The sequence below is a fragment of the Bubalus bubalis genome, chromosome 12 (assembly GCF_019923935.1).
Source record: "Bubalus bubalis isolate 160015118507 breed Murrah chromosome 12, NDDB_SH_1, whole genome shotgun sequence".
Taxonomy (NCBI): Eukaryota; Metazoa; Chordata; class Mammalia; order Artiodactyla; family Bovidae; genus Bubalus; species Bubalus bubalis.
Window position 1 is genome coordinate 10,852,707 of NC_059168.1, and position 12,330 is coordinate 10,865,036.

At 35.7% G+C, this 12,330-nt stretch overlaps 1 protein-coding gene across 9 annotated transcripts in view; it reads right to left on the reverse strand.

Annotated features, from left to right (window-relative positions):
• The window catches only part of ALMS1 (ALMS1 centrosome and basal body associated protein), a 190,704-nt gene that overhangs the window by 130,399 nt on the left and 47,975 nt on the right, over window positions 1–12,330 (reverse strand). For 6 of the 9 annotated variants that reach the window (XM_044925770.2, XM_044925771.2, XM_044925768.2 and 3 more), the window contains exons 1-4: window positions 10,826–12,325; window positions 10,467–10,570; window positions 10,214–10,363; window positions 3,481–3,640 (exon numbers count right to left, since the gene is read on the reverse strand). In XM_044925770.2, the coding sequence (XP_044781705.2) occupies window positions 3,481–3,640; window positions 10,214–10,363; window positions 10,467–10,570; window positions 10,826–12,314 (1,903 nt within the window). In that variant the 5' untranslated portion in view covers window positions 12,315–12,325. Of the gene's footprint in view, window positions 1–3,480; window positions 3,641–10,213; window positions 10,364–10,466; window positions 10,571–10,825; window positions 12,326–12,330 lie in introns of those variants that run through there. The other 3 variants (XM_044925773.2, XM_006045931.4, XM_006045930.4) reach the window with 1 other exon arrangement.

Consider the following 12,330-nt stretch of genomic DNA (forward strand, 5'->3'; position numbering starts at 1 on the left):
TTAGAGTACAGCCAGGAAATGACACTGGATGACGACAAGTCCACAGGAGCAAATAAAGAATAAAAAATGGTGAATTCAAATACAAAGGCAATAAGCCCTAATAAACAAATGTTTGCGCTCTCTACTTAAGTTTTTTTAAAACCCATAAAATTATATAAATAATTATGACAATGTAATAATGTAGTCCTTGGTTTGTAACATATAGGTATATTATATATCAAAAGATAGCAAATACAGGGAGTGAACAGATCTATATAGCAGAAACACCTCTTTATCACACTAGAATTCAGTTAGTATAAATTTGGGGCATATTCTGGTACGTTAAAATAAATGTTCTAAGTCCTAGAAGAACCACTAATAATATAACTTTAACAATTAGCTAGAAAACTATTAAGGAAGTTAAAATACTGGAAAATATTCACTTAATGCAATGAAAGCCAGTAAAAGAGGAAAGAAAAAAAAAGACATGAGACAGATGGAAAACAAAAAGTAAATCAGTAAATATAAACCCAATGTTATCAATAATTACATTAAATGTGAAGGGATTATACAATCACATTAAAAGGCAAAGACTATCATTCTGGAATTAAGAAATAAAGATACAACTGTAAGTTACTTATAAGACATAAATCTGAGCTTCAAAAATATAAGTAGACTAAAAGTAAAGGGATGAGTAAAGACATGACATTCAAGCAGCAACCATAAGAAGTGGGATGTCAACACTGATATAGACAAAATAGACTTTAAACCAAAACAAAACAAAAAATGTTTCTAGAATTAAAGAGGGACAATGTAGAACAACAAAAGGCTCAATTCAGGACTATATAACAATTAGAAACATAGATTCACTTAATATCAAAATATATGAAGCAATTCTGAAAGAAAAGGGAGAAATAAACAATAATAGTTGGAGATTTCAATACCCTACTTTCAAAAATGGAGAAAATTAGCAGAAGATCAACAAGGATACAGAAGACTTGAACACTATCAACCCACTGGAACGAAGACACGTATAGAACACACCACCTAACAACAACAGAATGCACATTCTTCTCAAGTGCAAACCATACATTCTACAGGATAAACGATGCCGTAGGACATAAAGCATGCCTCAACAAAGTGTAAAAGGACTCCTACAATTACACTAGGAAACAGTTTGGATGAATTAAAACAAAAACACAACAAACCAAAACTTAATGCATGCAGTTAGTCTTTAGAAATCTATCAACATAAATACCTATATTAAAAAGAAAAAATCTCAAATCAATAACAACCTTTCATCATAAGAAACAATAAAAAGCACAAACTAAAACTGAAGCAAATGAAAGAAAGGAAATAAAAAGAAACTAAAATGCAAATAGATTTAAGTAGAAAAAATAGAGATTAGAAAAAGAAGAAATCAAAATTTCTTCAAAAAGATCAACAATAGGGACAAAATTTACCTAGACTCACAAAAAAAGAGAGAAAGAGAAAGAAAACTCAAATTACTTCTAACTCAACTTATGACACTAGTGTTACTTTTGTACCAAAACCTAACCAAAAAAAAAAAAAAGGCAAGAAATTTACACATCAATATCTATTATGAATCACAAAATTCCCCCCAAAAAATCACTGGGTAAAATGAATCCAACAGCACACACAAAGATTGTACACCATAACCAAGTAGCACTTATAACCAAGAAAGCAAGGTTGACTCAACATCTGAAAATTAATTAATAATGCTTCATAATATTAGAATAAAGAACAAAAATGATACACACAACCATCCTTTTAAAAATACAGAAAAAGCATCTGACAAAATCTAATACCCTTTACGTGATAAATGCACTCTAGAAACTACAAATAAAAAATAATTTCCCCAACCTGATAAAGGGCATCTACAAAAACCCCTCAGCTAACATGATAAAAGACGTTCCTAAAAAGACCTGCACGAGACTGCTCTTGCCACCAATAGGCAACACTGTGCTGAAGGTTGTCACTGTACTTGTCAAGGCAACTAGGGAAATATACAAAAAAGAATACATTCTAGAAAGGAAGAAGACATCTCTATTTGCAGATGACACTGGCTTGTATACAAAAATAAGAAAACCACACAAAAAATTATTAGGAATAACAAAGAGGTAGGTCAGCAAGGTTGCCAGCTACAAGATGAACATACAAAATTAAACTTTATTTCTATACACTACCAGTGACTATTCCAAAAATGAAATTAAGAAAACATTTCCATGTGTAGTAACATCAAAAAGATTTAAATACTTGAAATTAATTTAACAAGGACATACAAGAGTTATATGCTGAAAACTACAAAACATTGTTGAAAGAAATGAAGACCTAAGTAAACAAAAAGAAATCCCACACGCGCAGATCAAAATATGCAATATTATTAATATGGCAATATTCTCAAAAAATTCTACAAATTCAAAGAAATCGAACACCTGCTACACCATGAATAAAACTTAAAAAACATTATTCCAAGTGAAATGAATCAGTCACAGACAAACACTTATATGAGGTACCTAGAGTAGTCAAATTCACAGCAGAGGTGAAAAGTAGAACCATGGCTGATGGGGAAGTAGGAGGGAATGGGGAGCTATCCTTTAATATTTAGATACAGAGTTCCAGTTTTACAAGATGAAAGAGCTTTGTGAATGCATGACACTGTTTACATGACAATGTGAATGTATTTAATGCCAATGAACTATATATGTAAAAATAGCTAAGATGAAATATTATCAGTATTTTACCACTATTTAAAACTAACTTTAAAAAAGAAAAACAGATAAAATAAGACTTTATCAAAATTAAAAATTCTGTGAAGTCAACACCATCAAGTAAGTGAACCCATAACTCAACAAGAGTGGGAGAATTTTTGCAAATAGCATATCTAATAAGGGACCTGTATCCAGAATATACAAAGAACTTTTAAAATGCAGTAACAAAAAGTTAATAAACCAATTAAAAAGTGAGTGAGACTTTTAACAGACATTTCTCCAAAGAAGATATCTAACTGTCCAATAAACACAACAAAAGATGTTCAACATCATTAGCCATTCAGTTCAGTTCAGTTCAGTCGCTCAGTTGTGTCCGACTCTTTGCAACCCCATGAATCGCAGCATGCCAGGCCTCTCTGTCCATCACCAACTCCCGGGGCAATCTTGCTTTCTACCTCAAAATTAATTTCTCAGTCTCCTCTCTATAAACTTATATCTGCTCCTGTGTTCATTCAGTTTCCTTTTTCCTTCAAGTCTCAAAAAGGAATATAGAAACAAACTGACTTTAATATCAGACTCCTCCATGTAATTCAGTTCTAAACACTGTCAGGAAGAACTCAATGAAAAATCAAATGGTTCATCTAATAAAATATCTGAGGATTTATAAATATACCTAATCCAAAGTTAACATCATTGCAGTTCAAAAGTTAAAAATTAATTAGGCATAGCAAGCTAGTTATAAAGACACAATATATCCTTCTCTACGTACCTGTTGAATGTCTGACAGTCCTTGACACAGTGTCAGGAGATACCCTCAACATTCGGAGATTTGAAGAGTGATATTCCAAATCTCTAGTTGGCTCATGAGGAACAAATGGAGGCAACACAGATGAAAAAGATTCATTAATGTCTGTATTAGAAGGACATACCTATGAAAAAGAGGAAGATTAATTTTAGACTTCATCTACTAAAAAATAAACCTCCTTTTTATGAAAATGAATGCTAAACAGTTATACCAGGTTCCTTAAGATCATACTCTTAAATCTCCTGAATTCATATATAGGTCATATCTTATTTGGTTAATTCCAAGATGGCTCTACAAATTATTCTGAGGGTTTTCAAGTCAACCTGTACAGAATATTACAGATAGGAGACATAATAGTATTCTATTACTCAGAAGTTTGATCCTTACAATAATTGTATGAACACTGCAGGATTTGAACTATTATAATACTCTTGACAAGCTCAAGGATTTTTTTTTTTTTTTTTCCTTAAGTAGGAAAGATATGCTAGGGTAAGGAAAGAGATGAGAACAGAAATATTTTCAAGAAATCCACAAATGTTTAGAAGAAAAATAAAAGCACCAAAGAACTGGATCTGTGATCAGTTACCAAAAAACATAAGTCCTCAAATTTCTTGAAACAAAAGTAGTAGGAAATATAAATTGATGAAATAAAAGTTAAATGCTGAAAAAGAAGTTCCTGAAGTTTCATGGCATTTCAGCAAATCCTTGCTAAAAAAGAAATTAGAAACTATTATTAGTGATGTTGGTACATAAATATATACAACTCTTCACCAAATGCATAGTATACTGCCATATATTCATACATGAGTATACATACACTTTCTTGATAAAAACAACATACCACTTTTAGGTTTATTTTCCTAAAATATTATTCCAGTGCTGCCCTCCCAGGACAGAGTCTGAAATTTTTCTATCCTCTTTATGAATTTTTCTATCCTCTTTATGAAAGTTTTTTCATTGTGTAGTAACAAACATTCTTAGGAAGCTGGCAGAATGTGAAAATAAATAATTCTACTTCTACTGCCTATATCGTTTCTCTAGACCAATGGTTCTCAACTGGGGAAGATTTTGTACTCCCTCACCTCCCCACCAAGGAATATGTGGCAAGGCCTGGAGACATTTTTCTCTGTCCTGCCGTCTATGGGGTCACACAGAGTCGGACACGACTGAAGTGACTTAGCAGCAGCAGCAGCAACTTTAGTAGAGGTAATGTTAATGACATTCAGTGAGTAGAGGCCAGGGATGTTACTAAACATCCTAAAATGCACAGAACACCCCCACACAACAAAGAATTAGCCAACCCCAAACCAATAATGTGGAGAAACCCTAAACATAACACAAAGTTCTTAGTTTCCAACTCTCCTACTGCTGAAGGAGACATGCAGCTCACTAATGTACAGTTGACCCTTGAACAGCATGGGTTTGAACTGTACTAGTCCACTTATTGGAGAAGGCAATGGCACCCCACTCCAGTGTTCTTGCCTGGAGAATCCCGGGGACGGCGGAGCCTGGTGGGCTGCCGTCTATGGGGTCGCACAGAGTTGGACGTGACTGAAGCGACTTAGCAGCAGCAGCAGTCCACTTATACATGGATTTTTTTTTCCAACAGTAAATACTACAGTACTACACATGATCCAAGATTGGATGAATCTGCGGATGTGGAAGAATCCTAGATTTGGTGGAATCGGGGATACAGGAGGCCAAATACGGATTTTCAACTTTACAAAAGGTCAGTGCCCCTAATTCCCACATTGTTCAAGGTCAACTGTATACATCACATACGCGATAGATGAATACTTGTGTGTGCACACTGTGTTTAATAGCAGTTTCCCCCTAAAGCTTCTAAACATAGGGAAAACCATTTCTATTCCAATTTTAACTTTAATAAAATTTCAAAGCTTCAAAATATACAGATATTAGAGTAGGTAATAAAGAAAATGTAGAATGAAAAAGATGAGACATATTTAAGAGATCAACAGATATTTACCACTAAAAATTAGGGGAGGTAGGAGGGAAAAAAAATCAAGATTGGTTTATCTCCTAGTTTATAATCAACAATGAAAATTGAATCAATGACAATAAAGAAACCAAGAAATGTTAACACCTCTAGAGGAACAAAAAATCTGTAAGTCACTCTGACTTTAGAGAAAAGATATGTTATTCTGATTTAGGCAAGGTAAATTTGAGATGATGGGAATATTCACAAGAAAATGTCATACAAGATAGTATATGGGTCTATGTAGGAAAAATACTAGGGTCTAAAAATGGAGATGATAATCATCCACACAGAAAATCTTGAGTGGAAACAAATTCTTTGAAATTTGCTAAGTGTCAGTCATTCAGTTGTGTCCAACTCTTTGCAACCCCATGAACGGGGGCACACCAGGCTCCTCGGTCCATGGGATTCTCCAGGTAAGAACAATGGAGTGGGTTGCCATTTCCTTCTCCAGGGGATTTTCCTGACCCAGCAATCGAACCCAGTTTCCTGCACTGTGGGCAGATTCTTTACTATCTGAGCTACAGGGAAGCCTATGGGATGGACAGGGAACCAACAAGACAAAAAAGAAAGAGATCTAAGGAGTCAACCTTAAATAATAGTTAAGAGATATACAGCCAAAATAAGGGATACTAAAACAGTATTTTATTATAGAAGATAAAAGAATGTAGTATGCTTCCAGGAACAAGGCAAGAGAAAGAACAAAATAACAAATTAGAGTAGGAAACCCCTGGTAATAGACTGATCTACTTTCACTAAAATAAAGGGAACTAACAGCCAGGCACTATATACATGCTACATACCTTACCCCGTTCAATATAACAATGTTTGAGGTTGATTATTACTGCTTATTTCTTTATGTAGACAAGGAAGGAGAATAATCCTCCAAAATCATTTGACCAAGGTACAAGGCCAACAAAGTAACTGAACAGGGTTTTGACTCCAATTCTCCACATTCTCTTCATTGCCCCAACCTACATCATATGTAAATGGATACCCAAATAATCATTCAGAGAATGATGGATGGGTACCAAAGTGAGACAAACAAGTATGAACGACTCTTCTGAGACCCAGATGAGAATAAGGAAGAAACTAAGCAGTAGGCAGACCTCCTGAGAGCAAGCTGAGCCATGTAGAAAGATGATTACCATGTCTGGCTCATTGCTTCTCTCATATTTAGCATGATGTAAGTCCCAGATTATAATAGAGACCTAAGAATGAAAGACAACAGAGAAAACAGCATCTGCCCTGGACTAAAAAAAATATACTTAAGGTTACAGTTAAGGGCAAATACAATTTGGAGCTGTGTCAGAGTTAATCTCCGCACATCACTATTAACTAAATAAATATATATCTTCACGTCTTCAAATATACTTTATCTATATGAAAAGTTGACATAAGTTGCAAAAGTAATTCTATCAAAAAAAATTAGAAACTCAACTGTAAATATAATTAACAATGCTGTTTTAAAAGAGTAAATCATAAGAGGTCTAATAATAGGAAAAAAATTTTTTTTGTTTCCTTAATATGTTTATGAAATGATGGGTGTTCACTAAATTTACTGCAGTAATCATTTCATGATGTATGTAAGTCAGGTCATTACACTGTATCCCTTAAACTTATTATACCTCAATAAAACTGAAAGAAAGAGAACAAAAAGAAACTCTAAGTTTAAAATTGATATTTTGCTTCTCATTCTTATTAAAATTAACTTTGACCTTCATTCGTGCCAAAATAATGCAAAATCTTGGCTTTGGTGTCACTGAAGAACAGTTAAACAGGGAGGCAATTTATGGTATATTCATTAAGTATATATACAAGGATAGTTTCAAATACTAGTTCCTCTACTTGCTAAATGATTATCAGCAAGTTCCTTAATCCTCTAAATATCAATTATAAAATGGGGATGATAATCATCAGTTCAGTTCAGTTCAGTCACTCAGTCGTGTCCAACTCTTTGGGACCCCATGAATTGCAGCACGCCAGGCCTCCCTGTCCATCACCAACTCCCAGAGTTCACCTAAACTCACATCCATCGAGTCAATGATGCCATCCAACCATCTCATCCTCTGTCATCCCCTTTCTCCTCTGCCTTCAATCTTTCCCAGCATCAGGGTCATTTCAAATGAGTTGCTCTTCACATCAGGTGGCCAAAGTATTGGAGTTTCAGCTTCAAAATCAGTCCTTCCAATGAACACCCAGGACTGATCTCCTTTAGGATGGACTGGTTGGATCTCCTCGCAGTCCAAAGGACTCTCAAGAGTCTTCTCCAACATCACAGTTCAAAAGCATCAATTCTTTGGCACTCAGCTTTCTTTATAGTCCAACTCTCACATCCATACACGACCACTGGAAAAACCATAGCCTTGACTAGATGGACCTTTGCTGACAAAGTAATGTCTCTGCTTTTTAATATGCTGTCTAGGTTGGTCATAACTTTCCTTCCAAGGAGTAAGAGTCTTTTAATTTCATGGCTGCAATCACCATCAGCAGTGATTTTGGAGCCCCCAAAAATAAAGTCTGACACTGTTTCCACATCTATCTGCCATGAAGTAATGGGACCGCATGCAATGATCTTAGTTTTCTGAATGTTGAGCTTTAAGCCAACTTTTTCCCTCTCCTCTTTCACTTTCATCAAGAGGCTCTTTAGTTCTTCTTCACTTTCTGCCATAACGGTGGTGTCATCTGCATATCTGAGGTTATTGGTATTTCTCCCGGCAATCTTGATTCCAGCTTGTGCTTCCTCCAGCCCAGCGTTTCTCATGATGTACTCTGCGAATAAGTTAAATAAGCAGGGTGACAACATACAGCCTTGACGTAGTCCTTTTCCTATTTGGAACCAGTCTGTTGTTCCATGTCCAATTCGAACTGTTGCTTCCTGACCTGTATACAGGTTTCTCAAGAGGCAGGTCAGGTGGTCTGGTATTCCCATCTCTTTCAGAATTTTCCAGTTTGTTGTGGTCCACAAAGTCAAAGGCTTTGGCATAGTCAATAAAGCAGAAGTAGATGTTTTTCTGGAACTCTCTTTTTTGATGATCCAGTGGATGTTTGCAATTTGATCTCTGGTTCCTCTGCCTTTTCTAAAACCAGCTTGAACATCAGGAAGTTCACAGTTCATGTATTGCTGAAGCCTGGCTTGGAGAATTTTGAGCATTCCTTTACTAGTGTGTGAGATGAGTGCAATTGTGCAGTAGTTTGAACATTCTTTGGCATTGCCTTTCTTTGGAATTGGAATGAAAACTGACCTTTTCCAGTCCTGGGGCCACTGCTGAGTTTTCCAAATGTGCTGGCATATTGAGTGCAGCACTTTCACAGCATCATCTTTTAAGATTTGAAATAGCTCAACTGGAATTCCATCACCTCCACCAGCTTTGTTTGTAGTGATGCTTCCTATGGCCCACTTGACTTCACATTCCAGGATGTCTGGCTCTAGGTGAGTGATCACACCACCGTGATTATCTGGGTTGTAAAGATCTTTTTTGTACAGTTCTTCTGTGTATTCTTGCCACCTCTTCTTAATATCTTCTGCTTCTGTTAGGTCCATACCATTTCTGTCCTTTATTGAGCCCATCTTTGGTATTGGCCCATCTTTGGTATCAAGGGAAATGTTCCCTTGGTATCTCTATAATCCTACCTGATAGGACCGACCAAAGGACTAAATGAATTGAGGTATCATATATAAAGTAAACCTCTTAGCACAGTATTTGAGCACAAAACATTAGCTATCATTATCATCCCCATTGTTATTAAATTGAAAAATAGAAGTAAACAATGTCTAGAATGTTGAAGAAAATAAAACTATCTATAAATAAATTCTACTATCTGTAAATAAATTCAATAAACTGAAATAAAAGGAAAAGCTTATCACAATATTTTTGTTCATTTTCTCTTTTTACCCTAACCTAGAGGTCAAAATATAATTGCAACTCAAACTAGCAGCTTTCCAATGACATATTTATCTTAAACATGGGAAAATAGGAAAAGGAAAGTAACATTAAGTACATATATATGTATATATGTATGTGTAACCATATATATGTAACCATATATATGTAACCTAACTATATTTGATGACTAATAGAATGTAAGGATACATCATCAGGTAACAGGACTCAGGGCGGGGCTAACAGTGTCAGATGAAACCAGATGGGCAACGGGACCAGAGAACCATTAAAGTCAGAAGAGCCAAGGGTCCAAGCAAATCAAGCCTTGTATAAAACAAAATTTTGACTTTGAGATATCTCTGAAATTAAAATCTTTCAGGGGCTTCTAAACAGAAATACATGAATATTTCAGGGCCTATTCCAAGGGCTGTTACACTGAAGGCCAGAGGGTAGAAAAAGCACAATTGAGTATCTCCATGAATGAGTTTAATCTTAACACCATTCCAGAGGTTCTTGCTAGCACAATTTGAAAGAGTTAAGATATTTCAATATGAAGGGCCTGGATGCTCCAAAGGCTGGCCTTTTTTCCCAAAGCACCATAGAACTTAGTGAGTCTTATGGTCTACAAATCACAAACATTTCTTTTATGCCAACCTCTAATAAATTAATGCAGCATACTCCTGGATATCATATGAAAGCCATATTACACATCAAAATTTGGTATCGGAGGATATAAATAGCCCTTTATTCTCATCCCCGTTTTTCAACTAAAATTTCTTTCCCCACCAAACAAGAAATGTCAAATAGAAAGACTTACAGAATCTTCAAAACTGCTGTCTTCCTTAGATGGTAGCTGTACAGTAGATTGCCACTGCAGGGAGCTGTCACAAATCTCTAGATCATCAAGCAAATTTTCTAAATCTGCTAGTTCAATGCACTCACCAGTCAAGTCACCTTGGTCACATATCTGGGAAACAGTAAAAAGTAAAAATAAAAACAAACAATACCATTTCCTAAAACAATAATGAAGAAGACCATGTCTCTCCCCAATACTCATTTTATTGCCTTACCTCTTGTCTTTTACTGCATACAACAGCATTCTCATCCACGCTACAGCATTCAGTATCATCGTCCAGAGTACAGATGTCAGATTCAGCCTTCCCCTGCAGGCCCTCTACAAAATACGAGTCATTGTGCATAATTGTATGTATAGTAAAACTGGACTTGGTTCCCAAAGGCCGAGGAATTTCACCTTGGCCCATATCAGCTTTCAGCAATGTCTTTTGGCCAACTGCAATTAATGGTGCATTACTCATCACTGGTAAAGCACCTTGTGACTTTGCATCACATGCCACCAAGTTTGCTGAAAAGCTGCTTCCTACAGCTGCAGATGGACCTTCAATGACATAACTAGAGTTTACAGTCTTACCCAAAATACAGTTTGAGGAATCTGCAACTTCTTCAAAGCTGTGCTGCTTTAAATCTTGTGAAACCAAAGAATCTGAAGTCCATACTTTCATTGGGTAAATAATGTTTGAAGATCCTAACTTCTCTGCAAGGTCAAGAGCAGAAACAGGCTTTATCTTCCCAATGGGAAGAAACTGTTCATTGTCTATACCATACTGAAATAAAGTTGACCATGTTTTGCCAAGACCAATAGCCTGTCTGAGAGATTTTTCACTTAAAGAAGATGATGGCTTAAGCTCTGGACTAAGAGAAAGTGGCTTAATCAGTATTTCCTGAGAAACACTAGGGATTGATTTTAAATTGTGATGCCAGTACAGGGAGCTATCACCATCATCTTTTTTATACAATGGTTTTGAAGCTCCTGATTCAAACACCCCGGGAGTAGACTGATAGCGTGGATGATTAAGTTTATCAAATAAAAGGTTTTCATCATAATTTAAAAGGAAAGGATCTGGACTTTTTAGTTCACTTTCTTGGCTGTCATTTGTTAAAGATTTGTTGATGTCAGTTTGGATTTCATTTACTGTACTCTCCTTCTTGGAAGGTTCAATAGAGGCAATAACTGCCCGAAAAGCTACATTTTTCATAGCACCAACATTTTCCCCATCAAAAACAGAAGTTGCCTCTTGGTTTCTTTCTTCTTGAAAATACAGTTGTTCTGATGTCTCATTTGAGTTGGATTTAATAGTCTGAAGAGGACCACCAGAAATCTCCATCGTAGAGCTATCAAGCCCCCGGGAGAGTATATGTGCTTCTGAAACTTCTACAGAATTATCAGGAACTACAACATTCTCAATATATTGTATTTCTGAAGATCTGGGATGCACCTCTGAAAACACTAAAGTATTTCTATTCTCCTTTACTTCAAAACATTGAGATAATCCTTTCCCCAAATCTTCTTCATTGCTTTTATAACTCTCCAAAGAATCCACCTTTTGTTTCACCTCATTCTCAACAGGAGCCCTTAAACAAACACTCTCAAAATGATGACTATCAGACATCAAGGGAACCTCGCTTCCTCCTGATCCCAAAAAACAATGCCAGAAAGAATGTGGCGTTTTATTATTAAAATGAGGAGCAACTTCATGTGGAAAAGAAACATGATCCTTACTGATTAGATATATTTCTGGATGGTGTGAAGCTCCCTGCTTGCTCCACGGCATATTTGAAAAAGAGAAATTGTCACTTTCCTTAGGAATTTTATTTCTATCAATTGTGTCAGATGAATCTGAATAAGAATCATGGTCCTTACTGGCTGAATATTTTTCTGATTGTTGTAAAGTTCCTTGGTTCCCATACTGTGCATATAAATAAGAAGCATCAAAACTGTCACTTCCTTTAGGATTTATGTATTCACCACTTATATCAGATGCAGTTGAAAAAGAAACGTGATCTTTATCAGCTAAATTGGTTGCTGGCTCCTGCATAACTTCTTGTGTCTCCCATGACATATATGAATAAACAGCA